Source organism: Poecilia reticulata, chromosome 14 (assembly GCF_904066995.2).
Source record: "Poecilia reticulata chromosome 14, P_reticulata-male-v2, whole genome shotgun sequence".
In the NCBI taxonomy this organism is placed as follows: domain Eukaryota; kingdom Metazoa; phylum Chordata; class Actinopteri; order Cyprinodontiformes; family Poeciliidae; genus Poecilia; species Poecilia reticulata.
Window position 1 is genome coordinate 11,233,573 of NC_088843.1, and position 26,737 is coordinate 11,260,309.

General features: G+C 39.4%; 3 protein-coding genes across 5 annotated transcripts; 2 read left to right on the forward strand and 1 right to left on the reverse strand.

The window, feature by feature from the left end:
* Window positions 1–884: 884 nt before the first annotated feature.
* Window positions 885–5,772, forward strand: LOC103475783 (very-long-chain 3-oxoacyl-CoA reductase-like). Of its 2 annotated transcripts, none has more exons than XR_014090978.1 (12): window positions 885–992; window positions 2,241–2,459; window positions 2,887–2,933; window positions 3,118–3,193; window positions 3,308–3,418; window positions 3,643–3,710; window positions 3,816–3,860; window positions 3,957–3,991; window positions 4,070–4,151; window positions 4,245–4,310; window positions 5,432–5,513; window positions 5,606–5,772. XR_014090978.1 is itself a non-coding variant. In XM_008427653.2 (12 exons), the coding sequence occupies exons 1-12, from the start codon at window positions 974–976 to the stop codon at window positions 5,750–5,752; spliced, it is 1,065 nt and encodes a 354-aa protein (XP_008425875.1). In that variant the 5' UTR covers window positions 885–973; the 3' UTR covers window positions 5,753–5,772. The 2 variants fall into 2 exon arrangements, 1 of the variants encoding a protein (XP_008425875.1); XM_008427653.2 differs by having other exon boundaries at window positions 5,364–5,513.
* Window positions 5,773–8,395: 2,623 nt separating this feature from the next.
* On the forward strand, window positions 8,396–15,541 carry LOC103475782 (very-long-chain 3-oxoacyl-CoA reductase-like). Of its 2 annotated transcripts, XM_008427652.2 has the most exons (13): window positions 8,396–8,504; window positions 10,709–10,928; window positions 12,030–12,076; window positions 12,237–12,312; window positions 12,427–12,537; window positions 13,010–13,077; window positions 13,183–13,227; window positions 13,310–13,344; window positions 13,423–13,504; window positions 13,598–13,663; window positions 14,553–14,702; window positions 14,795–14,956; window positions 15,473–15,541. In XM_008427652.2, the coding sequence occupies exons 1-12, from the start codon at window positions 8,454–8,456 to the stop codon at window positions 14,927–14,929; spliced, it is 1,086 nt and encodes a 361-aa protein (XP_008425874.1). In that variant the 5' UTR covers window positions 8,396–8,453; the 3' UTR covers window positions 14,930–14,956; window positions 15,473–15,541.
* A 465-nt stretch (window positions 15,542–16,006) lies between these two features.
* slc12a9 (solute carrier family 12 member 9) lies at window positions 16,007–25,553 on the reverse strand. The gene is made up of 14 exons (XM_008427650.3): window positions 25,223–25,553; window positions 21,868–22,074; window positions 21,594–21,728; window positions 21,354–21,491; window positions 20,962–21,264; window positions 20,760–20,867; window positions 20,466–20,577; window positions 20,219–20,376; window positions 20,057–20,139; window positions 19,464–19,588; window positions 19,154–19,346; window positions 18,886–19,060; window positions 17,281–17,427; window positions 16,007–17,188 (listed from the first exon to the last, which is right to left on the reverse strand). The coding sequence occupies exons 1-14, from the start codon at window positions 25,233–25,235 to the stop codon at window positions 16,347–16,349; spliced, it is 2,739 nt and encodes a 912-aa protein (XP_008425872.2). The 5' UTR covers window positions 25,236–25,553; the 3' UTR covers window positions 16,007–16,346.
* Window positions 25,554–26,737: the final 1,184 nt, after the last annotated feature.

The window sequence follows — 26,737 nt, forward strand, 5'->3', positions numbered from 1 at the left end:
CTTGACTGGAGGACAAGTTTGTTTACAGAAACTTCATAATTTATCATATTAGTTTTTTTCTGTTGTTTTGCTAATTTATTTCAGATATTTAAAATGTCTTCCAGTTCCACAAAGTTTATTAATGTTTAAGAATGTGAACTCGCATTATTATTATGCCGTCACTTGAAAATAATCTCCAAGCAACATTATCGCTTATCGCAATAACTTCTGGAAGAATTTATTGTCCACCAAAATTTGTTATCGTGAGAGGCCTGATTATGTGTATCAAATGTTTTTAGGGGAAGCTATTATTTCCTCAAAACAAAAATGACGGCATGATTTATCGGACAAACAGAGTTTGATGATAACCAGCATTTTCTCATCATTTGGGCTACAGGACTGGAATTGTACAATCTGTGCTATCACCATTTTTGTCACTCTGTCATTTAATCAGAGGCAGTATCAGTTTGTTATCGTACAAACAGTCCCTTTATTTCTGTTTTCCTTCTTTGGTTCAATGTGTTGTTGGCTCTTGTGGTCTTTATTTCGCAGAAGGTGGGTTATGAGAGGTGGAAGATGCGACCGCGTCAAGGACTTTGGCCTACATTGGTCGCACTTTACCCTTTCGCCACTGGCACAAACCAAACATTCCCTTTAAATGAAATAGTAGTATTGTTTTTACTGAAATAAACAGCTGACATATCGTAACTGTGAGAGGTTGAATACCAATTACTTTTTCTCCAGTGCAGTTCTGGGGTATTCTGTTATTTCAAAGCATTGAAAATATTTAGAATAAATATTAATTAATGCTTCATATACATCTATAAATAATTTAAATTCAATTTATGTTGCATTAATATTAATATTTGTATTATTTTATTTGAGGGGCTTGAAATTCATTCAGCATGAATCAGTTAGCCTTTACGGGACTGACCTGTAGTACCACATCCACCACTAGAGGGCTTTTGCGCTAGAGAAGCAACATTAAATCACTATGGTGATGCTTTTCACAGGTAATGGAGATCGAAAAGTTGTATATTACTATCCTTTATATTGTAAAAGACATTTTATAGATAATCCTTTATCATTTTTGTAAACTTTAAAAGTAGTTTTTAGTTTTATGAGTAGTCTGATGCAGCTCTTTTGTGCGTTTGCGGTGTGCTGGGTAATTTCCACTAACCGCAGAAGCTGAAAAAACAGTTTATTGTTCTTTTTTTTAATGCTGTGACGTAGATTATTTAACTATATTTTCTCATTTTCGTTTATTAATTGGCTTTTGAAGGTGATCATTTTTATGTTTGTGAACTTTAGAAAAGTTTCTCTCTTTTTTTATGAGTATTTAGACATAATGCGTCTGTGCGTCGGTTGGGTGATGACCGTTGGACTAACGGCAAAGCTTGGGAACTTGTGTTATTTTACTGGTCAGAAATATATCAAAACACTGATATTTGGCAGTTTATTATTATTCATTTGTTAGTTTTATTCTCCACTGTATGATATTGAGAACATGTCTTGTTGTGTTTTATTTATCATATACAAATGATGAGAGAGAAGCAACCTAGAATCACTCGCTGGATTCTTTTGTCATTTTCACAGGGTGTAACTTAACAACAGCAGTTTTTAGAAACAGTTAACATCTCTGTAATTGTCTTGATTCCTGGTTTTGCTTGGGCCTCTTGTGATGCAACCAGTGCCAGTGCAGTGAGGACAGGTTATTTAAAACAACAAACCATGCTATTTTAAATATATACTGCTCAAAAAAATAAAGGGAACACTTAAACAACACAATATAACTCCAAGTAAATCAAACTTTTGTGAAATCAAACTGTCCACTTATAGGAAGCAACACTGATTGACCCGACGAGGGTCCCCGTTGGCAGTGTTGCTTCCTAAGTGGACAGTTTGATTTCACAGAAGTTTGATTTACTTGGAGTTATATTGTGTTGTTTAAATGTTCCCTTTATTATTTTTTTGAGCAGTGTATAATTAGCTCATTCTACTTATTAACGATTCAGATATGATTCAGCAGGTAGAAACTGCTGTGTAATTTAGAATCTCAATTTGGTTGGTTAAAGTCAGAGGATGCAAGTGGGCCAAGTTTGCTTCTCAGAACCATTTTTTTTTTTTGTGGTTCTGCATTCAGCATATTAACAATCAACCCTCTGTAGCAATCTCCTGGAAAACAACTTAGAGGGGGGGGGGGGAGGGAGAAATGTGGGGAGGAGCACAAACTAAGTATCTCCATTTCTTCTGTTAAAAAGGGAGAAAACTTCATCTAAACTTCCACATTCTTCTGAAAATGCTGCTTGCTCTGGACTTCCCCCACAAGGTGTTGGTGATCAATGTTCTGGCAGCCTTAGGAGGTTTCACTTTGTCTCTTAACCTGCTGAAACTCACCTGGAAATGTTGCTGTGGATTCAGACAGTATGTCTTATCGTCGCTTTGTCAGGCGAACCTACGGGCGTACGGACAATGGGCAGGTAAAGTATGAGGAAATCCATTATGCACAAAAAATAATAATATTTCAAACGTTTTTTAAATATTTAATTTTGTTCGTTTTGATCAGACAATAAAAAGTAAAAACTAAAAAATATAGATGTACAATAAAATTATCGTGCCAACCTTACTTGCGATTTATACAGTTTGTTTGAAATGGAGCATGTGCAAGATCTTTGGACTTCCCTGCCTCTCTTATTATCATTAACATGTAATAATTTAAATCTCCATAACAGATAAACTCATAAAGTACTTCCACAATGAGTGATACTTAAAAGGCCATTCTCATCATACAATGTGTAATTACTTACACAGGACTAATGTCAATAATAGCATTTTTGGTGTTTGAGACACCTATCTTGTTTCAATGCTCTACAAAGTTGACTTTTCTCTACTAATTTCTTCATGCAGTTGTAACTGGTGCCACGTCTGGCATTGGTAAAGCTTATGCCACTGAGGTGAGTTTGCATCTTCATTTCAGAAAAATTTGATTTCAGGTTTGATGTATTGATTCGAATATCATTTGAAACTCTGGTTATATCTTTGTGTAAAGTAATTTAAGACAGAATCTGCATATTTATCAGGACAGATTTATGTCTGAGCTACAGCATCTTCACCATCTGTCTGCATGTCTTCCTGCAGTTGGCACGTCGGGGTCTGGATGTTGTTTTAATAGGAAGGTCTGACGAAAGGCTTCTAAAGGTTGCCCAAAAAATCAGTGAGTCAGGGAGAGATGATGGAGATGTCCTCTCATGTTGTCGTCATAGCGAATAAACTCATGAAATTTCTCTTAAAGCTGAAACGGTTAACACACATGTACTGTCTGCCTCAGAAAACAAGTACGGACGAAAGACTCACACCATCAGAGTGGACTTCACAGAGGGTAACAGCATCTACTCAACCATAGCTCGGGAGCTCCATGACCTGCAGATTGGAATTCTGGGTAATATAGAAAAAGTTCTTATTTATAAGCAGCTCATGTTTAACATTGAAAACATTTCTCTATTTTGCTCTTTATAAGTTTTCCTCCATATACAAAATCTCCTCCAACAGTTAAAAAAAACCATTGTGTTTCATTATTTATCTTATATTTGCTGTCTTTCATTTACTAAAATGAGACACCAGTAGTGCTAACTAATGAAAGTTCTTGTATCTTGAACCACACAGTTAACAACGTTGGAATGGTCTGCAATGATCATTTTGCCTATTTTATGGAAACAGCAGATCAGAAAAAGGTGATCTATCAGTAATATCCCTTTTTTATGGCCAAACACTGGATGATTTAAACTAACTGAGGCTATTTTGTGTTTTCTAACTTTATTTCTAATTATTTTGAACAGAAAATCACAGACATCATCAACTGTAACATACTCTCTGTACCCCAGGTAAGACGTCTGCGTTAACGTTTCATATCTTCATTTATATTCACTTGTACACCACTCCACCTATAAATACATGGATATTATATTGTCACAATACAGATGTCCAGGCTGGTTCTTCCTCAAATGGTGCTCAGGTATCCACAGACACATCAATAACATGCAGCATTAGATTGACCAGATCTATAAACATTTGGGTTTCGTCTCATTCCCAGAGGCAGAGGATTAATCATCAACATCTCCTCTGAAATGGGTCTCCGTCCACATCCACTGGTGACTCTTTATTCGGCCACCAAGGTGTTTCTCTGGTGTTTATTTTCACACATTCATTCAAACCCATCATAACCTGCTCCCTCAATGGCCCTCAATGTCACGTATGCTTTGTTGCAGACTTTTGTGATACATTTCTCCCAGTGTTTACATGCTGAGTACAAGTCAGAGGGAATCACGGTCCAGGTAACTCACACCTGCCCTCTCTGAAACTGCACTGGTCTTAATGATACAGTTAATTTATGACTGAAATATGTTGACTTTTCAATTTACTTGGTTTCTTTATAGATTTAAAGAAGTTCAGATTAAAAAATGTTTTCCCTCATTTTTTAGTTAATGAGATTACACTGGATAACAAGTGAATTTGCAAAACTATATTAACACATAAGATTACATGACTTGGAAAACAAGTCATGTAATCTTACATGACTTGTACAGGTAGCGGTGAATAACATCTGCATTGAACAGATGTTCAATGCATCTCATGTACAAATAAGAAATTTGTTCTCATTTGTACATGAGAACAAATTTTTTTGTATTATGTTAGATCATAATGCCCGCTGGACGCCTCACTTGAAGCGTGTAAAAAGCAAAAATAGCAAAAAAGTTTTGCCGTTTTGGCAAAAACAAGGCATTTGATGAACCAGGAATCCTTAAAGTTATACTTTTCAGTGGTGTCTTCATATCTGAATTACTGTGTGGAAATTTGGGGAAATACTTAAAAAAACACTTTGCAGCCACTTTGCACAATGCAAAAAAAAAAAAGCTGTATACTATAGGGATAATTATTAAAATGGGATATTTAGACCATACAAACTCATTACTTTTTGAATTAGACATAATAAAATTCATGGATCCTGTCAAATTAAAAACTGGTCAAATAATACATAGAGTAATAAATAATCACTTACCAGAAAACATTAGAAAACATTAGAAGAAGTTTTAGAAAGCAAAAAGCACAAATACTAATGAGAAGTCTGTGGAGTGAATTTGTGGAACAATTTGGATGAGGACTTGGAAGATTGTATAAATATAAAGCAGTTTAGAAAATTATATAAAATATTTTTATTGCAATTGTACATGGATGACACAGAAATATAAGAATACATAGATTTTTTTTCTGGGATAAACATAAACCAAGGTTAATTTGTCATTCAACTGAACAAAAGCATGCATCTTTCAAAATGAACCTTGACCTTTGTTGTTATCTAACTAATGTCAATGTTGCCGTTTCCTCAGTGTGTGACCCCATTCATGGTGTCCACCAACATGACAAAAAACCTAAAAGTCAGCTTCTTTGTGAAAAGTGCTCCAGGGTTCGTCTATGATGCTTTGAACACTGTGGGCCACTCCACCTTCACCAGCGGCTGTCTGTCCCATGCACTGCAGGTGAGAGCAGCAACAAGCCACGATCTGCTCCAACGTTTCAAACCGTCTCCTTTCTCATCTTCACTTTTCTCTGCTTGAACAAAATCCTACAGAGCGAGGCTTTCTCCATTCTCCTGCCAGACTGGCTGCGGATGTCGGCATTTTTCATCCGGTGGCTGAGAAAAAGTGGGAATACGAAAGACTATCGGAAAGATGTGCCTCGGGAAAAGGGCTGTCTCACTGGAAAGAAAAATAAATAAATCTTTTATGTTGACTGAAATGATCTCTAACTTTTTTGTTGCCAAATGCAGGCATTCTAAGAAGTCCTCGTATTTACAACAGAAAATATGTAAAAATAGATATATTTCAAACATTTATTTATTTACGGATCAGGTTTGTGTCTTTTATGTCTCATTCATGAGAGTTGAGCCCTAGAAGAAAAGCTAAATTTACCTTTCTCTGGTATTATTATTATTATTACAGTAGCATAACTCTGCAATGCTACAGTGACAAAAAAATAACTGAAAAACAGCATGTGAATAATGCAACAAACAAAATTAGATTACTGTACTGACCGATTGATGTTTATGTTCCTCAGAGGAAAAAAAAACACTTTTAAGTAAACAAATAAAAAATCAGCCTATTTAAAGGTATGCCCATGTGCTGTACGGCATAGCCACTGGCGGTACGGTGGTCATGTAAGCAGCTTTGGATTACGCTGGACTTGATAAAACACTAGCAGAGTATAGCAACTTAAATCAGTACTAGAAACTTCAGCTACTTGGATTCTGTAAATCTCCACCTATAAGTAAAACAACATTTTTAGAAAATTGCAACACATGTTGGAATCTATCAGACTAATTCAGAAACACATAAAAAAACTAAGTTCCTCAATCATGTGTAAATTAAAATAGAGGCATTAAAATATATTCAGAAAACTCCAAGAAAAATTTATAAAAGTCAAGAAAACAGCAGGAAACTGCAAGGTAACATCAGCTGATTTAGTAATAAGTGATGTGAAAGAGATTCTGATTACAGAGGCGTCACAAAAAAAGCTTTTCATGATGGCTAAAAATAACAATGTCTGAACAGCTTCACAATTTTACTGCTGCAGAACATCCTGGTGAGGTTCAGGTGTTTCCAAACTCCTGAAAACTTACCTGAGTTCCTCAGAGGACGAAGTTTTGTGGAAAAATCAGCATTTCACCGTAAACCAAACACGAACAGGTGCTGCTCACAAAATTTCAGAAAATGGAGTCATCAAAAGAACAATCAGAAGAACTTCAGAAGGATCTGGGGCTAACATGTAAGTTTTTTCCCCCAAAGAAAGCAACAACTTATGGATCCACTGACAAGCAGCTCTCCCCACATTTATTCTTAAAATTAAAGTCTTGCTTGCATGAACTGGTTTGTCATACCTAAAAAAATGATACATGTACTCAACCAGTGAGGAGTAAAAACGTAAAAAAACATACATATTTTCACATAAACATGTTTTGGTAGTGATAGGAATATGAGTGTAGTCATTTCCTCAAAACAAAAATGACAACATGATTTATCAGACAAAGAGTTTGTTGATAACCATGATAGTACACTCTGTGCTATCACCACAGTGGTCACTCTGTCATTTAATCAGAGGCAGTATCAGCTTGTCAACGTACAAACAATCCCTTAAAATGAAAGAGGATTGTTTCTTCTTAAGCAAAGAGCTGACACATTGTAACTGTCTTAGGTTGAAGACTAACTGTTTCTCCAATGCAGCTCTGTTATATTCTATGTAATTACTCGTGTGATTTTATAGCATTAAAAGGGTTTAGAATTAATATTAATTCACATATTTAAGTCTAGAAACTATTTAAATACACCTTATGCTGAATTAATATTTGTTATGTTTTAATAAACAACTTGAAATCGACCGGTGTTATGCCCAGAAAAGCCCCCCTGCCCAAATTTGCATCCCCTGTCGCGGGAGCGCGCATCGCTCTAAGCTCTCGCATATTGACGAGGAAACGGATAATAAAGAGTTAAGAATGAAATAACTATTTCTACATAATGAGAGTAGCTCCAAGAAATGCTGGTATAAGTTTTTAATCAATTGGATAATATTTGAGGGGAATAGATATGGGATGCATATTTTGGCAGGCTGGAAATCCATATTGTCCAAAAATGCATCCCTGTGCTAATTTAAAGAATTCAAGAGTTAATAGTGAAATAACTTTTTCTACATAATCTGAGTAGTTCCAAGAACTGCTGGTACATGTTTTATATCGATAGGATAATATTTGTGGGGAATAAAGAAGGGATGCATATTGTGGCAGGCTCAAAATCTATATTGCCAAAACATGCATCCCTGTGCTAATTGGGGGAAATAAAGAGTTGAAATGATTTAATCTCTTCTACGTAATTACACTTGTTCTCTGAGCTAATGCTATAAGTTTCATATCAACAAGACGGATGCCAATATTTTCAGGCTCATAAATTAAGTTGCATTTCCTCCTACATTAACAGACTAGAAGTGAAGCATGATATAAAATGTTCTACATAATGGGTCTCTGTTGTAATGCTTTTGAGCTATTATGATATCAAAAGACAAAGCAGAGAATTTCAAACCATTTGCGGAGAACGTTTACAACAGACACGGACTGAAAAAAAGTTCGACTCATATGTGTCAATAAAAGTGTAAAAACCGTATTTATTTCAAATAATTTGCGAAATAAAACCCACCGTATTAGGGATTACATGGTTAGGAAACGTGATAATGTTACAAATATCTTAAAAATTTCCTCTTCGGTCATATTTTTATCCGTTTCCTCGTCAATATGCGAGAGCTTAGAGCGATGCGCGCTCCCGCGACAGGGGATGCAAATTTGGGCAGGGGGGCTTTTCTGGGCATAACACCGGTAATACCACATCCACCACTAGGGGGCTTTAGCGATAGCCTCTCATTCCATTGAACTGTTGATGAGAAAGAAGCAACCTAAAATCACGGTGATTCTTTTACACTTCACACAGGTAATGCTTGTCGAAACGTTGTATATTTGTATCCTTTATATTGTAAAGACATTTTATAGATAACAATTTATTATTATTATTAACTTTAAAAGTATATTTTAAGTTTTATGAGTAGTTTTGTGCAGCTTTTCTGTCGTCTGTGGGGTGCTGGGAGATTGCCGTTGGACTAACGGCAGAAGCTATAAAGGTGTTTGTTGTCCTTATGAGGAAACATGTTGTGACGTAGATTTTTAACTATATCTTCTTATTTTGGTTTATTAACTGGCTTCTGTAGGTGATAATTGTTTTATGTTTGAGAACTTTAGAAAAGTTGCTCTCATTTGCGTCGGTTTGTGTTTCGTATTTGATGATGGCCGTTGGACTAACGGCAAAGGCTGGGAACCTGTGTTATTTTACTGTAAGAAACATATGAAAACACTGATATTTGGCAGTTCATTACTGTTTTTGATTTATTAACTAGTTATTTTTTTGCACTCTGCGATATTGGGGAAAATGTATTGTTATTTTTCTATTTATGATTCTATACAACTGTTGATGGAGAAGCAGCCTACATCACTCCCGTGATTCTTTTCCCTTTTTCACAGGGTGTAAGAGACTTATCAGCTTTCAGAAATGGGAAACATCTCTGTTACTGTCTTGATTCCTGGTTTTGCTTGGACCTCTGGTGATTAGATGCAATCAGTGCAGACAAGTCATTTAATGCTTTGGCCCAAAACAGCAAACCATGCTTTATCTTTAAAATGACATTTTTAAAGATGTCATTAACTCATTTTACCTATTAAATGGTAAATTGCTTGTAATTGTACAGTCATGGCCAACAGTTTTGAGAATGATTCGAATGTTAATATTTACAAAGTCTACTGCTTCAGTTTTTATAATGGCAATTTGCATATACTCCAGAATGTTATAAAGAGTGATCAGCTTAACAGCAATTAATTGCAAAGTCAATATTTGCCTAGAAAATGAACTTTATCCCCCAAAACACATTTCAACTTCATTGCAGCCCTGCCTTAAAAGGACCAGCTAACATCGTTTCAGTGATTCCTCCATTAACACAGGTGTGGGTGTTGATGAGGACAGGGCTGGAGATCAGTCTGTCATGATTAAGTAAGAATGACACCACTGGACACTTTAAAAAGAGGCTGGTGCTTGGCATCATTGTTTCTCTTCTGTGAACCATGGTTATCTCTAAAGAAACACCTGCAGTCATCATTGCACTGCATAAAAATGGCCTAGCAGGGAAGAGTATCGCAGCTAGAAAGATTGCACCTCAGTCAACAATCTATTGCATCATCTAGAACTTCAAGGAGAGAGGTTCCATTGTTGCCAAAAAGGCTCCAGGGCGCCCAAGAAAGACCAGCAAGCGCCAGGACCGTCTCTTAAAAGTGTTTCCACTGCGGGATCGGGCTACCAGCAGTGCAGAGCTTGCTCAGGAATGGCAGCAGGCAGGTGTGAGTGCATCTGCAAGCACTGTGAGGCGGAGACTCTTGGAGCAAGGCCTGGTCTCAAGGAGGGCAGCAAAGAAGCCACTTCTCTCCAGGAAAAACATCAGGGACAGACTAATATTCTGCAAAAGGTACAGGGAGTGGACTGCTGAGGACTGGGGTGAAGTAATTTTCTCTGATGAATCCCCTTTCTGATTGCTTGGGACATCTGGAAAACAGCTTGTTCGGAGAAGACGAGGTGAGCGCTACCACCAGTCTTGTCTCATGCCAACTGTAAAGCATCCTGAAACCATTCATGTGTGGGGTTGCTTCTCAGCCAAGGGAGTCGGCTCTCTCACAGTCTTGCCTAAAAATACAGCCATGAATAAAGAATGGTACCAGAATGTCCTCCGAGAGCAACTTCTCCCAACCGTCCAAGAGCAGTTTGGTGATGAACAATGCCTTTTCCAGCAATATTTGTGTCATTCTCAACACTTTTGGCCATGACTGTATAGCGCTTTATCAAGTCCATAGGACTCAAATACGATTCAGCAGGTTTATAGATTATATATGGCTGGATCTCAACTTGGTTGGACATTTTGTTAAAGTCAGAGGATGCGCCTGGGCCAGGTTTGCTTCTCAGAAACACTTTGTGTCAACTAGTTCACCATATCAACAATCACCCCACTGCAGCAATCTCTTGGAAAATGACTAAGAGGGGGTGGAGAAATGTGTGGAGGAGCACAAACTAAATGTTTTCATTTTTTCTTTTATAAAAAGGAGAAAGCTGTTTCTAAACTCTTCCACATTCAGCTGAAAATGCTGCTTGGTCTGGAGTTCTCCCGTAAGACATTGTTGACTGATGTTCTGGCGGTCTTTGGATTATTCATTTTGGCTCTCAGCCTGCTGAAACTCACCTGGAAATGTTGCCGTGGATTCAGACAGTATGTCTTGTCATCACTTTGTAAGGCGAACCTGCAGGCGTACGGACAATGGGCAGGTAAAGTAAAGTTTGTGCACACACACACATGCACCCCCCCCCACACACACACACCAACACACACACACACAAAATTCAACCAAATATTTTTGATGGAAAAAAAGTTAAAATATAATTGCATAAATGTTCTCCACGCCTTTATAAGCCTTCCTCAGCCATTATATTTACTCAATTATATGGTTAATATTCCACAAGTGGCACATATAATGTGCAGCTTTTTGTGAAATTATTCTTTCATTCAAGACTTTTGAAATGTCTACATGGTTTCCCCCAGTGTGTTATAAGCCTGGCGGGCCACCAGGCTTAACTTGTGCACCACCAGGCTAATCATTGCTTATTTATTTAAGTCTTTTTAAATGTTTGCATTTTTTAAGACGCTATAGTTGGAGTTCAGATATTGATCTTCCAATCTTTCAAAAACACATGATTATCAGGTGGTCTTTTCAAATTTCCTGTCAATTTTAAACATTTTTTAACTCAAAAACATGACGGGCTGCTGGATGAATGACTGCCCTGGCATCCAACCACCGGGTTTAGCAAATTTTGTGGGGGAAACCTTGTATTGGCTGAACCATTTGGTGATCACTGCTCTAAAGCATTCAAGTTACTAAGATAGTTTAGCCACTGAAACATCTTACGTGCATTTCAGTGCTCTAACTAACGTTAGGTTTTAGTCACCTCGGTGTCTAAAATGTTAGCTGTGGCCGGAACATTTTTTCTGTTGCTGTAATTCATGTGTGGTCTGTAAAGAGTTGTTAAACCCTAGAATGTCATTTTCCACGAGGGTAGCGGTTAGGGGAGGCAGGTTTTCCCAGGCCACAACTTGAACTGGAAATCTCACTCACTTACAGCCAAACATAAGCTCAGGAACGTTTTCAGTCATTTACCGTTTATCTCATCCCTCATCTATAGCTCGGTTTTTTTTTAAGCATTTCTTTGCTTCTGTTTTGGCAATAAAGTTGTTTGAATTGTGAAATTATGTCATGTGTACATTCCGATCAGTTTGCTAAAATAATCTGTCCTACCAAATTTAAAATGTATGTTTTTAAATCACTAGACATTCGACAAAGTTGACTTTTCTCTACTAATTTCTTCATGCAGTTGTAACTGGTGCCACATCTGGCATTGGTAAAGCTTATGCTATTGAGGTGAGTTTGCAGCTTCATTTCAGAAAAATCAGATTTCACATTTGATGCATTGGTTATATCTTTGTGCAAAGTAATTTAAGACAGAATCTGCATATTTATCAGGACAGATTTATGTCTGAGCTACAGCATCTTCACCATCTGTCTGCATGTCTTCCTGCAGTTGGCACGTCGGGGTCTGGATGTTGTTTTAATAGGAAGGTCTGTGGAGAGGCTTCACAAGGTTGCCAAAGAAATCAGTGAGTCAGGCAGAGATGATGGAGATGTCCTCTCATGTTGTCGTCATAGCAAATAAACTCATTAAATGTCTCTTAAAGCTGAAACGGTTAACACACATGTACTGTCTGCCTCAGAACACAGGTACGGACGAAAGACTCACACCATCAGAGTGGACTTCACAGAGGGTGGCAGCATCTACCCAACCATAGCTCATGAGCTCCATGACATGCAGATTGGAATTCTGGGTAATATAGAAAAAAACACAATTAAAAGTTCTTATTATAAGCAGCTCGTGTTTAACATTAAAAACATTTCTGTGTTTTGCTCTTTTTAAGTTTTTCTGCTTAAACAAAATCTCCAACAGTTAAAAACAACCGCATAGCGTAAGTGATGCCTGAGCTAAAACCTAAAGTAAGACTTAATTTGGAGGGAATTGCTGCCACCTACTGGTCAGTTGAAGGGTTGGTTTCCATGGAGACTAGACATTGCAGGTGGACAGACTCTTCTGTTCAAGACACAGATTACTTATTTGTCAAGAGATGTGTAGGCTGTCTGAATCTCCTACAAGCAAAGGAAGATATTTGATTAATTAAAACCTCCAGATAAGAGAAACGCTGTTTTGGTTTATTACATATGTGACACTTGCTGCTTTTCCTTAAAAAAATAAGACACCGGTAGTGTTTATTAATGAAAGTTCTTGTATCTTGAACCGCACAGTTAACAACGTTGGAATAATCTGCAATGATCACTTTGCCTATTTTCTGGAAACACCAGATCCCGGAAAGGTGATCTATCAGTAATATCCCTTTTTTATGGCCAAACACTGGATGATTTAAACTAACTGAGGCTATTGTGTGTTTTCTAACTTTATTTCTAATTATTTTGAACAGAAAATCACTGAGATCATCAATTGCAATGTACTTGCTGGACCCCAGGTAAGACGTCTGCGCTAACATACCGTCTAATGGGTTTCATACAACTTTCCATCTGTAAAAATATTATATTGTCACAATACAGATGACCAGTCTGATTCTTCCTCGCATGGTGCTCAGGTATCCACAGACACATCAATATCATGCAGCATTAGATTGACCAGATCTATAAACATTTGGGTTTCGTCTCATTCCCAGAGGCAGAGGATTAATCATCAACATCTCCTCTGAAATGGGTCTCCGTCCACATCCACTGGTGGCTCTTTATTCGGCCAGCAAGGTGTTTCTCTGGTGTTTATTTTCGCACATTCATTCAAACCCATCATAACCTGCTCCCTCAATGGCCCTCAATGTCACGTATGCTTTGTTGCAGACTTTTGTGATACATTTCTCCCAGTCTTTACATGCTGAGTACAAGTCAGTGGGGATCACAGTTCAGGTAACTCACACCTGCACTGGTTTTAATCTTACAGTACATTTATGACAGAAATATGTTGGTGTGGACTGAAGATTAAGTAATTGTATCAACTAATCCAAGTGGTTTCTTTCTAGATTGAAAATACTCAACATTTTTTTGTCATTTAATATTTTATATTACAAAGGATAAACAAGTTGATTTGCAGTACTATCCTTACTTAACTAGCTTTCTAAGGATAACAGGCATTTATTTTGTTCCTTTTAATTATTATGACTTACAACTAATGAAACTCCAACATTTTCTCAGAATATTAGATTATTTTGAGAAAACACTTATACAAAATGTATTTAACTCATATATTTTATTTTCCCATTATGATCTATATAATTATGCAAGAGGAGTCGTGACTTGTCTGGCAGACATGCTTGACGTGCCTTACCACAAAAGACGTTGACTGTTCACGGGGGTGCTACAACCATATTAATGGGGAAGTTGAGTGGAAGGAAAACATCTTGTAGAAACGGTGCAGAAGGAATGGGGATAACTGCAGCCGTTGAGAGGATAGGAAAGCCTATTTAAGAGTATGGGTAGCTTTCCAATGTGTCAGCGCTTGAAGGGCTAACCCAACACAGAGACCAGAGAATATCAATGTCCATGTCCAAGAAGAAGACCAAATCTATTTTATCTTCATATTAATGAGAATAGTTCTCAGGTGGAGGAGAAATTCCCTTAAAAGTTACTTCAGCCAAAAGTCATCACACCGTTTTTATCAACAAATTAATCAAAATTTTAGATTTGTCATCTTGTTTTAAACAAAGGATAATTTGTCAGTAAATCAAACAAATAAGCATGTTTTAAAATGAACCTCGACCTTTGTTGTCATCTAATTTCAATGTTGCTGTTTCCTCAGTGTGTGACCCCATTCATGGTGTCCACCAACATGACAAACAACCTAAAAGTCAACTTGTTTGTGAAGAGTGCTCCAGGGTTCGTCTATGATGCTTTGAACACTGTGGGCCACTCCACCTTCACCAGCGGCTGTCTGTCTCATGCACTGCAGGTGAGAGCAGCAACAAGCCACGATCTGCTCCAACGTTTCAAACCGTCTCCTTCCTCGTCTTCACTTTTCTCTGCTTGAACAAAATCCTACAGAGCGTGGCTTTCTCCATTCTTGTGCCGGACTGGCTGCGGATGTCGACATTTTTCATCCGGTGGCTGAGAAAAAGTGGGAATATAGAAGGCTGCCGGAAAGATGTGCCTCGGGAAGAGAAACAGGGAAAAACATAACTGAAGGTTTATTTATTTTTTTAAAAGGTGACTGAAATGACCGCTGACTTTTTGTTGCCCAACGCAGGCATTACAAGTCCTCTCATTACTGCAGAATATATGTAAAAACGTATGTATTATAAACACTTATGTTTATAATACATATCAGATTTGTGTATTTTACGTCTCATTGATGAGTGTTGAGCATTAGAATAGAGGCTAAATTTACTCTCCTCCAGTATTATCATTACAGTAGTACAACTGTGCAATGCTACAATCACAAAAATAGCTTGAAAAGCAAAATAAGATTTCTCACAGACTAATATTTATGTGCCTCAGAAAAATATGATTCTGTATTTAGTAAACAAATAAGTACATTTAATATATAAATCTCAGCCTATTTAAAGGTATGCCCATGTGCTGTACGGCATCTCCACTAGTGGTACGGTGGTCTTGGATTACGCTGGACTTGACAAAACACTAGCAGAGTATAGCAACTTAAATCAGCACTCACTATAGAAACTTCAGTTACTTGGATTCTGTGCCTCTCCACTGTTTCTACAGACTCTCTGACCAATGTGATGCATTGCTTCATGATGTGAGAACAGCATCAAAAACTGCGTGTCATTCTGAGGTGAGATGTGGTCATTTGCTTCCTTTGAGTCATTTTAAGCACAAAAACACTCAGCAAGAGAAAGAAAGTCAAAGAAGGCAATAACAAAAATCTGTAAATTAATTGGAAGGAATGAAAAATGTGTATTAAATGAAAGCTTAATCAATTAGTAGGGAATGAATAAAGCTTGAGAGGACAATCTATAACTGCAGTGAAGGGAGGAGAGAAAGACCCCAAACACACATCCAAGAAAACAAAGTTGCTAGAAAGAACCGACCAATAATCAAATTATATACTTCTGGTAAACTGAAGGTTTAAAAGCTCAGAAGACGCAATGAGAAGCTTAAAAGTTTGAAGACAGTTTGTTTGTGAAGTAAAAAAAAAAAGACATTAAAGTGTAAGAACTAGTTTCTCCATGGACATTTAGCATACAGTCTTCAAGACGACATTTCTAGCTTCAAAGAGAAAAAACATATGAACATAAATTGTGTTTTGACATGTTTATTTCTCTCGGTGGTCCGTTGGAGACACAGTTTTGCAAAGAAGTTCTATCAAGAAAACGTATGACCACAAATATGCTGGCTTAAGCACAAAGCCATTTCAAGTATATAAAGTAGGAATGTCTCCTATTAAACTTCAAGTGCTACTTGAATGTGGACTTTTTCCCCGAGCAAAGAAAAGAAAAATTCAGGTGGTAAAACAAATAAATACTGCAGAATAACATTCTTAAATAATAGTAGATGCTGAATTGGTACTACTTAGCTTTAAGTAAACGGAGAACTAAGACATTGTGATATTTACATCATCAAATGAGGCGAACCGTGCTCAGAGATCAGTGTACGTGACCGGGGTGACCCCATGAATCAACAGCGTAGGTCCTAAACCTCTGGTCACTGCTTCCAGCTGAGACAAGTAGTGCTGTGACTGGTTTCGAGCAGCAGGGGGCCGAGGCAAATACAGGAAGCGCACGGCAGCCTGAGAGCTGTGCTCCATCAACATGCGGTTCACTGCAGACAGGAAGTCGTCGGATAAACCTGGCGTTGGCTCTTCGCAGCGCTCCCCCTCCGGCAGAGCATAGTGCTGCACCACGGAGTCCCACGGCACAATCTTGATGGACGCCCTGATTCTCAGCTTCCTCAGCAGCTCCCGAAACGACTCTTCATTGACCACCCAGCCCTGGTCAGAGGAGCCCGTCTCCACATTCAAGAAGATCCTCATTCTTGCGTGACGCCACTTGCTTGACATGTTGAGCACGCAGGCCATCTGCAGCAGGAACAGACTGCACACGTCCTGGTAGTCCTGGTTGCCCGGCTGGAGCAGGTTGAGAGGCCACACGTCTATCGTCCGCTCCGACCCGTCCACTTTGCTATCTTTGCCTTCTCCCTGCAGCTGGAAGAAGTATCTGCCGAGGCACACGTTTTTCTTCATTTTAATGGCGTCGGAAATAATGCCGACGTACTCGTCCGGCGACAGCCACCGGGGGCTCTCGACGTGTCGGACGGGAGGGAAGTGGGCTTGCAGCGAAGGCAGGTCCACCCCAAAATTATATTCCTCCTCACTGCCTTCTCCCACAGATGAATGGCAGAAGGCAGAGTCCTGCAGGAAGAAATCGTCCGGAGTGCAGCTGTCGTAGAAACCCAGAATCAGGGTGTTGGGCTTCATGCCACCTTGGAGAAAGATGCGCAAAAATCAGACTCGGCACATGCAGGCAAAACAATGGAGATAATCAGTGTAGAGAGAAGGTTGGGGAAGCGTTTACCAAGTCCTGTGATGCGCAGCAGATGCTGTGTTCCCTGTCTGACTGAAGGAGACAGAGTGAGGTCTACAAAGGCCTTCACACCTAATTTATCAACCAGACTCAGCCAGAAGTTGTACTGGGTCTGGACTGGGTCCGATGGCAGGGAGTCTGAAATACAAAGCATTTATTACAGCATGACCCCAATTAACAGAAATTATTTCAATTAAAGGGAATTAAGTTTGCTATACGGATATATTTAAGAAAATATGTTGAGTGGTACTGGTCAGACTTTCCTAGACAATGCTAACTTCCAGGTTCCTTTGAGATCATTGAAAATAACCACACTTTAAATATTAGTATTTTATTCCATATTTTGCACCTTGAGGACTAATAGGTGTGTGATCTCTGTCAATTTATTTGGAGTAATGACGAAATCTTAAGCAATGCAATAAAACTGATTTGCTATCAGCAGAACTGTTGCAAATCTTGTGTTTAGCTTATGACGAAATCAGAAAAAAATATCCACAGATTAACATAACTAATCAATAATGTGTGAAAATGGAATAGTCTTAATGAATTTCATATAGATTGTTTACTTTGCATCAACAAAGGTAACCTGCAGTTTTGATAGCAATAGGGTTGCAATGTAATTTTTAAAACACTAGGGGGCATAATTACAAAAAACTGGAAATATAGCAAAAAAAAAAAGAAAAAAGAAAGAAACTGGTCTTAAAGGGGGCATTTTTTCCATTACTGTATCTTGTTGTCTTGAAGCATTTTCTTAAAGTTCATGGAGATAAAAGCGATGACCCATTCAGGCTGAAATCAGGGATGACTCAATATTCACATGACTAACCCTCAGGTGCCGCTACGCTTCAGAGAAAACCTTTGTTGATATTTGCCATGCTAACAGCAGCACTGGGGAAAAGGACAGACCCAACAGGCAACTGATGCCTATTGCAGTGCATGTAAACTTACGGACATCTACAGCCTCACCATGTCTTGCTAAACCGGATCTGTTGCATGAGAATGAATGACAAAACTATCACATGCTGATGTACAACAGCAGTGGCTTACTCCTAGGCATATGACTAGTCCACCCGCTGGGCGTGTTTGCAAAAGTATTCACACATTTTCACATTGTTAATATTTTGTCACATTACAAACACAACAATGTATTTTGTGGAGATTTTAGGAGACAGACTGACACCAAGTGGAAGGAAAAGCAAAGTTTGATAGAAATGTTTCCAATTAAGTATTGAGTCAGGTGGCTGAACATATAAGTGGGTTGGGCTTCTTGAAAACCAGGGAACATTGTGTTTACACTTCTCAACTGTGAACTTCTTTGTGTTGGTCTGTCAGGTAGAATTCCTGTAAAATCCATTAAAATGTGTGATATTGAAGTTTCAAAAGGTTCAAGGGAGATGAAGTTATATAACTAAATACCCTCCCTCCAATGACAGAGACACAATTTCATTCTTACAGTACATCAAGGTGGGAATGAAAGAATTGCAGTTTTGGAAAACAAGATCATTTAAGCAGGGAATCACAACATGGTGGTAATTTCAGGTAATTTCACTGTGAGATCTATGAAGAGAACATTACAGATCAAACATAGATAATTACCCAGATCTCCCAGCTGCACATGACCCAACACGTACAGTCCGCCCTTCTTCAGCTGGTTCACAAACAGAATGAGCTGGCAGGAGGAGCGCGGGTTGGACACCATCAGCAGGACTTGGGGCCTCCAGAACTTCACATGGTCTTTCCTCACATCCAGCATCAACAGATACTTCCGCACCTACACACACACACGCACATCAGTGACAAAACAGAAACGACACGGTTATGGAGGGGAACATGCCTGAGTTCTGCACATGTTGCGTCCAGGTACCTGGTGAAAAATGAGAGCCTGGCTGATGTAGCCCCAGCTGCTTGTGGGTGACCTGTAGTGGAGGAAAAGCAGCAGCAGTAGCAGCAGGACGATGCTGCCCGACGAATACACAGGATTGATGACAAACATCATGACCAAACAGCTGAGGATCCCCAGCAGGCAGGTGTGCCACGAGAAGAGCTGAAAGGTTGGTCTGTTAAAACACAAGGGGGAAACAAGAAGAAACCATGAAAACTGGATCCAGAGAGTCTGGAATCAAGGGAGTAAAAGAATATGAGAAGAGCCTTTGATAGAAAATTTATATTTTTACCTGAAGTTTGGTGCAGATGCCCACTCCAGAGCCAGACAGGCCAGATCTACAGCGGCGTAAGCAAGTAGGTAGAAGACCGTCACGAGACTCGCCACAGCATTCAGCTGCCCTGCAAACACCACACACTGACAGAAACATGGAAACAAAAACGGGTTGAGTCTGAGAACCCGCTGTTTTGCAGAGCTGCTGCAGTTTTCCATGTAGAAATTCTACAATTTCTAGAGTTTGCAGTTCTTTGCAGGTATTGTATTAAAAATAGACATACTATTAAAGGCTTTAATCAAATATAACTAAAGAATGAAGGAGAAGAGAAAGGATGGTTTGGACAAAAGAAAAAAAGGCAGAAGGAGATAGGTGAGGAAAGAAGAAAAAAAAGACCAGAAGAGAATGAAAGGAAATATAAGATAAGGAAAAAGTAAAGAGGACAATGCAGAAAAGAAGAAAAAATATCAAAAAGGTAGGAAGGACACATTTAGACAATGAGATAATAAAGTATAGCTATTTTTCTATATTTTTATTATCTTTTCAATATTTATGCAGATCTGAAAATTAAAAAAAAATTTTTTTATCTAAATTTAAACTGCAGTACTGACCTGTGCCAGGCCCCAGGTGTACAGCACCGCCACCCACGGGTTCCCAGAGTTAGATGTGACCGTTGCCGGGGCCAGCGGCAACCCTGAGAAGAAAACATTAACCCTCACATACTGGAAAGAGGCCATGTTCAAATAAGAAAAGAAAAAAATCCTATGACTTACCAAAGAGATGATCCAGAGCAAGAGCGTGGAGAATGCGGGACGCTCCGATCATGGCGCACATTGCAGCTGACAGAGAGGCGCAGTAAATCCCAATCGTGACAAATGGCGACCAGATGTTAATTCGTTGCAGGAAGCCGTAGTCTTGAATCAAGAGGGTCCTAAAACAGAATAAACCAGGCATGATGCACTTCTGTTTAACATAACTGAAGCTGGTAGGTTGTATGGTCAGGTATGGCAGCTGTGGCACCTGTGGCATGTGGCGCTGACCAAGATGAAGAGGAGGACGTAGACGGTGAAGGTGTAGAAGACGGCGATGATGGTGCCTTTAGGGATGGAAATACTCGGAGTCTTCAGCTCACCTTCGCACACAGGTTGGGAAACGGCAAACATCTATGAACATGTTTATGCAGAGACTTGCAAAAGCAAAGCTCGTTTTGAATTATTTGCCAAGTGAAAGCAGGTTCACTTTAATATCCTTAATGCAAAAATGACCTGTTCCACTGTGATTGACATTAGAAACATAAAATAGTGAATTTGTAACCTGACATGTTGGCTCCAGCCATGATCCCAGTGCAGCTGGTGAACATGACAGCAAACACGGTGGCAAACGACATGACGGAGTTGGTGCTGTAGTCCAAAGAGTAACCGGCTGCACAGAAAAACATTTAAAGAAAAACCCAAAGAAAAGCTGCGTTATTCGCTCTTCTTCACAAGCGTCGGCATAGTCGATAACCCTGACTCACAGCCTAGATTGTTCCTCAGGGTGGCGGCGCTGAAACCCGTGTAGCTGGCATTGTAGCGGATCGTCTGGTTGCCGGGGCCCACGTGGGTGATGACAAAGTCTCTCGGCTTGACTGCCACAGAGCTGATGAAGACGGACAGCAGCGACACGGTGACCACCAGCAGGATGGCGAAGGCCGTGCGGGAGTAAATGTGGGCGCCCACCAGGCACACGAGGAGACAGAGCAGGAGCACCACAGAGGAGTACAGAACTGTGTACCAGTAGCCCTGAGGGAGAACCCGCAGCCCTCCGGATACATGCGACTCTGAAATAAATTAGATGACAGACCTCAATCCAGGTAGTCTGATGACTATCAAAAGTAGGTTTGGGATTTTAAGCGTGGACGCGACTTACCAGGATCTGCTCCGAAAACATCTAGGACGGCCTCCACGAGACCCAGGACGTACTCACCGCACGCAAACACTTTGGCAAGAAAGAACATCAAACCGATGCTTCCGCCAAACTCTGGTCCCAAAGAGCGGCTGATCATGTCTAAAATTATTTTATTAAGGATCGTTTATTTGTAAGCGGTAGTAACTTATAAATGTGCGACAAATTAAAAACTCACAATCTATTCACAACTAGTAAGGATACAATACGCTCCACCGCCCTGAATGGCTCCGTTAGTGGAAATGGCACAGATTGACAGTACTGTGAGAGATATGATGGTGTAGGCGACGACCACCATTAAAAGACCCTGCAGCAACCCCGCGTGACCCACCACAAACCCTGCAAAACGGAGATCACATCACCATGACTGAGCAGAGCCCAAAATGCTTCACAAACAGCAAAACTAAACTGAACTCCCTTTTCTTTTCTTTTTTTTTTCCACTTCTCTAAATTATTTTTGAACCTGTGCCACACACACCTGTCCTCAGAAACAATATGATGCTGAACATGGAGAGGATGGTCGGCACCATCACGCCAAAGAAGGTGTTCAGTCTGCGCGGGTCCTGAGCTGCTTTCCCGGAGCTGGTGTCCTGGGGGGAGTCCGACGCCACGCCGCATGTCGCTGCGGTCAGGGTTAGCCCACAGACCCCCGAGGTGATGAGAGGGGAGCGTTCGTTTGGCATGGCTGCAAGAGAACGAATGAAACTCATCGTAGTGCTTCACGGACTCACATCAAACCATTCTGAAACTGAAAACTTTGATAAAAAACAGTGACATTTCTGGTTACAATATGGAATCTTTTTTCTCTGGCCAAAAGAAGATTAACAATCAGTGAAAGAGATACTGCGACAAGATTCTGTGAGTGCAAAAAAATATCTGCGGGGAAGTCAGATGGATAAATACCGAACAGCTGCGATCATTGTGCCCTGAGGAGGCACAGCATTAAAAACAGACATGGGTCTGTGATGGGAATGTCTTCATGGGCTGCAGGATATCAGAACATCGCAGTCAGTGAACAGTGTTCAGTCTCAAAATATGTTTAATAAAAAGAAATAAAATGCTGCCATGCAACGAAGAGAAAAATATAAACAAGATTCAGAAAAAAAAAAACTAAAGTAACCGGACAAAATTAAAACAGCATCTGGCTAAAAGCCTTTAAGTGGAGCAGCTTTGGCTTTGGCACATGTTGCTATTTATTAGCATATAGTATAAATTTACTCATCTGAAGATTAAAGGTTCTCTACAATGGCTTGCAAAAGAAATCACATTGCAGCCACAAGCCTCGTTCGTTGGCGTTTCATCTGACAGAGGACACACACTAGTGTATGACTGTGATGTTCCTCACATTCTCAATGAGATTTAGGTCTCGTCTTTGATTTAGCTTTATCCAGCTTCATGGCTTCCCCATTCCTGCTGAAGAAAAGCCTTCCCACAGCATGATGCAGCCATCACCATGGCCAACAGTGGCAATGGTTTTTGGTCTCCATGTAGATCAGGGGTGTCAAACTCTGTTTCATTTTGGGCCATAACAAAAAATACGAATGTTCTTGAAGGGCCGGTTGCACCAGAATGTATTGATAAAGCCCATTAAACTGGTAAATTATAAATCAATAGCTGTCCCTCCAGGATTGTGATAGTTTTTTAATCAAAATCACAGATTTTGTAGTGCTAAAATATTAGTGCATCATATTTGCACTAATATATGATGTTAAATGAGATTTGTGTAGTCAAACTCCATCCAGTTTGACTGAAATTGAAATATTTTGCAAAGAAGAATAGGCAAAAACTTCCCTTTCTACTCCCAAGACATGCAAAGCTGCTTAAGACCTATAGCTGCATCAAAAGGTAGTTCTTTTTTTTTTCTTTTCGCAAAAACAAAAACCTGTAACCCATGCATTCTTTCCTTCTTACTCACATTCATTCACTCATTACTTGGTGTTGATTTATCTCAAAAATCCAAATAAAATCCATGGATACCATCGATTGGAGCATGATAAAAATGTGAAAGCCTCAAAAGATGTAGGATTACTTTAGTAATTCATTAACAATACAGTATGCACTAATTTAATTTACAATAGCATGGTTCTTTACAGTTTAATAGCTGGTGATAAACTAATAGATGTTTTACTGTTTTATGAAATGTCGTTTGCTCTGTAGCAAACCTTTAATTAGTAAATTCCTTTGTCCAGTAGAACCATTTTTTCACAGCAGTTCCTCTTTTGAGGCGCGCTGCTCATGATGGTCACTACACTCCGGTGTTTAAAATATCCTCACATGTGTTCACATTTTGAACTTTAAAGCAATTCGTTGCACAAGATATTGCGTACCGCCCTTGAGAGAGTGAGTCAAGCTTTCATGTCACGCTTCTTAATAAAGTCTCCCGCTCGCACTTGAGGTTTGGTATTCGCAGTCATCTGATTCGCAGCAGCTTGCTTGTTTTCACATGCAGCTTAAACCAGAAAGGGATCATCTCAGCAGAGCGCCATGCCTCGGATGTCCTTTAACTCACTCTTTTTTTTTTCTGAAGGTTACTCCTTACGATCAGGCGAAATGCTCAATGAGTTGCTCAGCTAAAGGAATCACATGATGGGATAAGCAGAGCCGGTCGTGAAGAGTATGTAATCTCTCTGATAACAGTCTTCCTGTTTGCTTTTGGATCAACTGAGACACCGTCTTTATCACTTCATAATGTTTAGAATAGATATGTTGAAAAAAAAAAAAACCCTCTGTTTTTCAAGCTAAATGAAATAGTTTAACAACCAAAAAGTCTAGTAAAAAAAGACTGAAAATGTTTCAGAAGTGGTTTTTTCAGCAGGATAAAACCCCAAAAAACATACAGACAGAACATTTCTCTTCTTCCACGACCGTCTATGTCTCCAGAATCCTACAAAAGAAAAGAAACTGCGGAGTTAGCTGAAGAGAAGAGAACATTAGACAGAACCCAGGACTCGGATTTTGAGACATTATGCTTAGATGACTGGTCAAAGATCTCCCTTTCTCTCCAAATGCTCCAGCCTTTGTTTCTCCTTTAACATTCCCATAGATGCAGCTCAAATGGGCATTAGGTAAAGTATAGACAGCAGTACTAGTCATTTTAACAGTTGCAATTATTTCTCATTGTTAATAAATGGACTCAATCCAAAGTTTGAATCTACATCTTCAGTGTTATACTTTGCTCCTCTAATCAAAGATGAGTTTATTTAAGGTTTTCAAAAAGGGATGCCATAAATAACTGTAATTTTACAATGGGAGCTATGAGAGCTTCTTATGCAGTGATCTTTATCCATTCACATTTAGTTTTCTGTGTTGTTCGTGAATTAACTCGAAGGTCTACAGAGGCTCTCTGCCTCACCATGATCTATATCGGTTCAAAGGGGAAGTTATAGGCAGAAAGCTCTTCTTGCGTTTCCTTCCCTTTAGTGTGATGTTGCTGGGTTGCATGCTCCGCAGGAGGCTGTTAGTGACGCACTGAGCTTATGATGCAGCTGCAGACAGACCACATCTATTTGAAGGCCCTCTGTACCTCAGCGAGCTCCACTTCAACTTACCAAAATAAAACAAAGCTTCCGTCACGTATGAGACGTTGCGTGAAGGTGGAGCGACTGCGGCATAAATTAAAAAAATAAAATAAAAATAAAAAGTTAATGCATTTTAAGTGGGCGAAAAGATGCAATGAAAACACTTGACGTCTTGTTTACGCTTCAGAAGTGAAGGTCAAGAAGTTACCACCGCTCTAATGGGACAATTTCCCAGTCAGACAACAACATGCCGGATGTTTTGCACCCTGGAACATCCGCAGAGGTCTCATAAAATAAACGTCTAAGCAGCCTTACCGCTCAGCTTCATCCACTTCCTGGCTGTTAGCTGCTTATTTCGGGGCTCCGCCGCTGATGCCGGTGTGCGCGCGCTGCTCGGCGGCGTCGAGGTGGCGCTCCGGCGGGCAGAAGGCGACCACGACAGGCCGGTGAAAGGAAGGGGCTCGGAGTTACCTCCGGACAGCGGGATGCTGTGTGAAATGTGCTGCCCAATAACAACACATCTGTACGGTCACGCCTCGCTCCCCCTGTTATTTGTTACAAAGAGTCACGGGAGCGCAGAGAGAGACCCATGTGACATCCAGAAGGGGAGGACGAAAACATCTCAAACACGAGTCAAGGTACTGCTGGTGGGACATAACCCCGCCCCTAATATCGGACATGTCAAACGTGAGCTCATCGCTGACTCAGAAACATCCTTTAATGCATCTTCAACAGGAACGGAGCTGATTGGGGATGCTGGGTTTTTTCGCAGAATAGCGAAATGTTTATTATAAGAGAAAAACGTGGACAACAAGCTCTACAAAACCTAAGTAAAGTGGAATTGCTAAAAATGTGCATTTTTGCATTTTTCTTTATCACCACAAGAGGTCACTGTACAGTAACATGCACGGAGCCCTGTAAACAGAATCTTTAAACTTTTCTTAAAATCTATTATTTTGTAACTATTACTTTAAAAGTTGTAATGATATTCAACATTCTATAATTCTTTCATTCAAAATAAGCACATAGGGTTCCTCAGTTTTGTTTTTGATCCTCATTTCATTATCAAAAACCATGAAAGTTATTCCCGAAATCCAAATACCAACATCAGATAAGTTTATATCCATAGCACAAATTAAAACAACCAAGTGCTTCATAGTCGAGCTGAATAAATTATTTTACTTTTCTTCATTTTGAGCCAGGAATGTTCCATGGAGATACAAACACAAAAACTAGTTAACACTAAACTAAAAGACAAACAGAATAATCAAATAACTAGAAACACAAATAATACCTTCAAGACAAAAAAAACTATCCATAAAACATTGGATTAAATGAAGACAAGAAACATACTTAAGAAAAATAAACAACAGTAACAGTAGATGAAAGTATGCGTTTCCAGGGATCTGAAAGTTTACTTTGTAATTTATAATTTTGGGCCTGCCAGAGGAAAAGCTTGATCACATTTACACATCAGTCTTTAATCAAACAACTTTAGTCGTGGTCATATTTGACTTTAAATCCATTTGCTGTACGGTTATTTTTACATTTATTGCTCTCATTGACTCCTTGGGCCACTCTGGCACATTTTGAACCTGACAGATTCTGACACTGCCATCCTGGAATATGGACAAACCATCAGGGAAGACAGAATTCACTGATGATGTAACCCAACCATTCAATTCCTTCGGGTAGTCAGCTGATCTCACTCTTTAGCCACACAGTATTATTGAATCTGCCTGACCAAATGAGCAACTCCAGATCTTAACTCTGACCCACAGGGTTCTATACTGTATACAGTAGGTGCTAAGGAGGAACTGTCTTGGGATC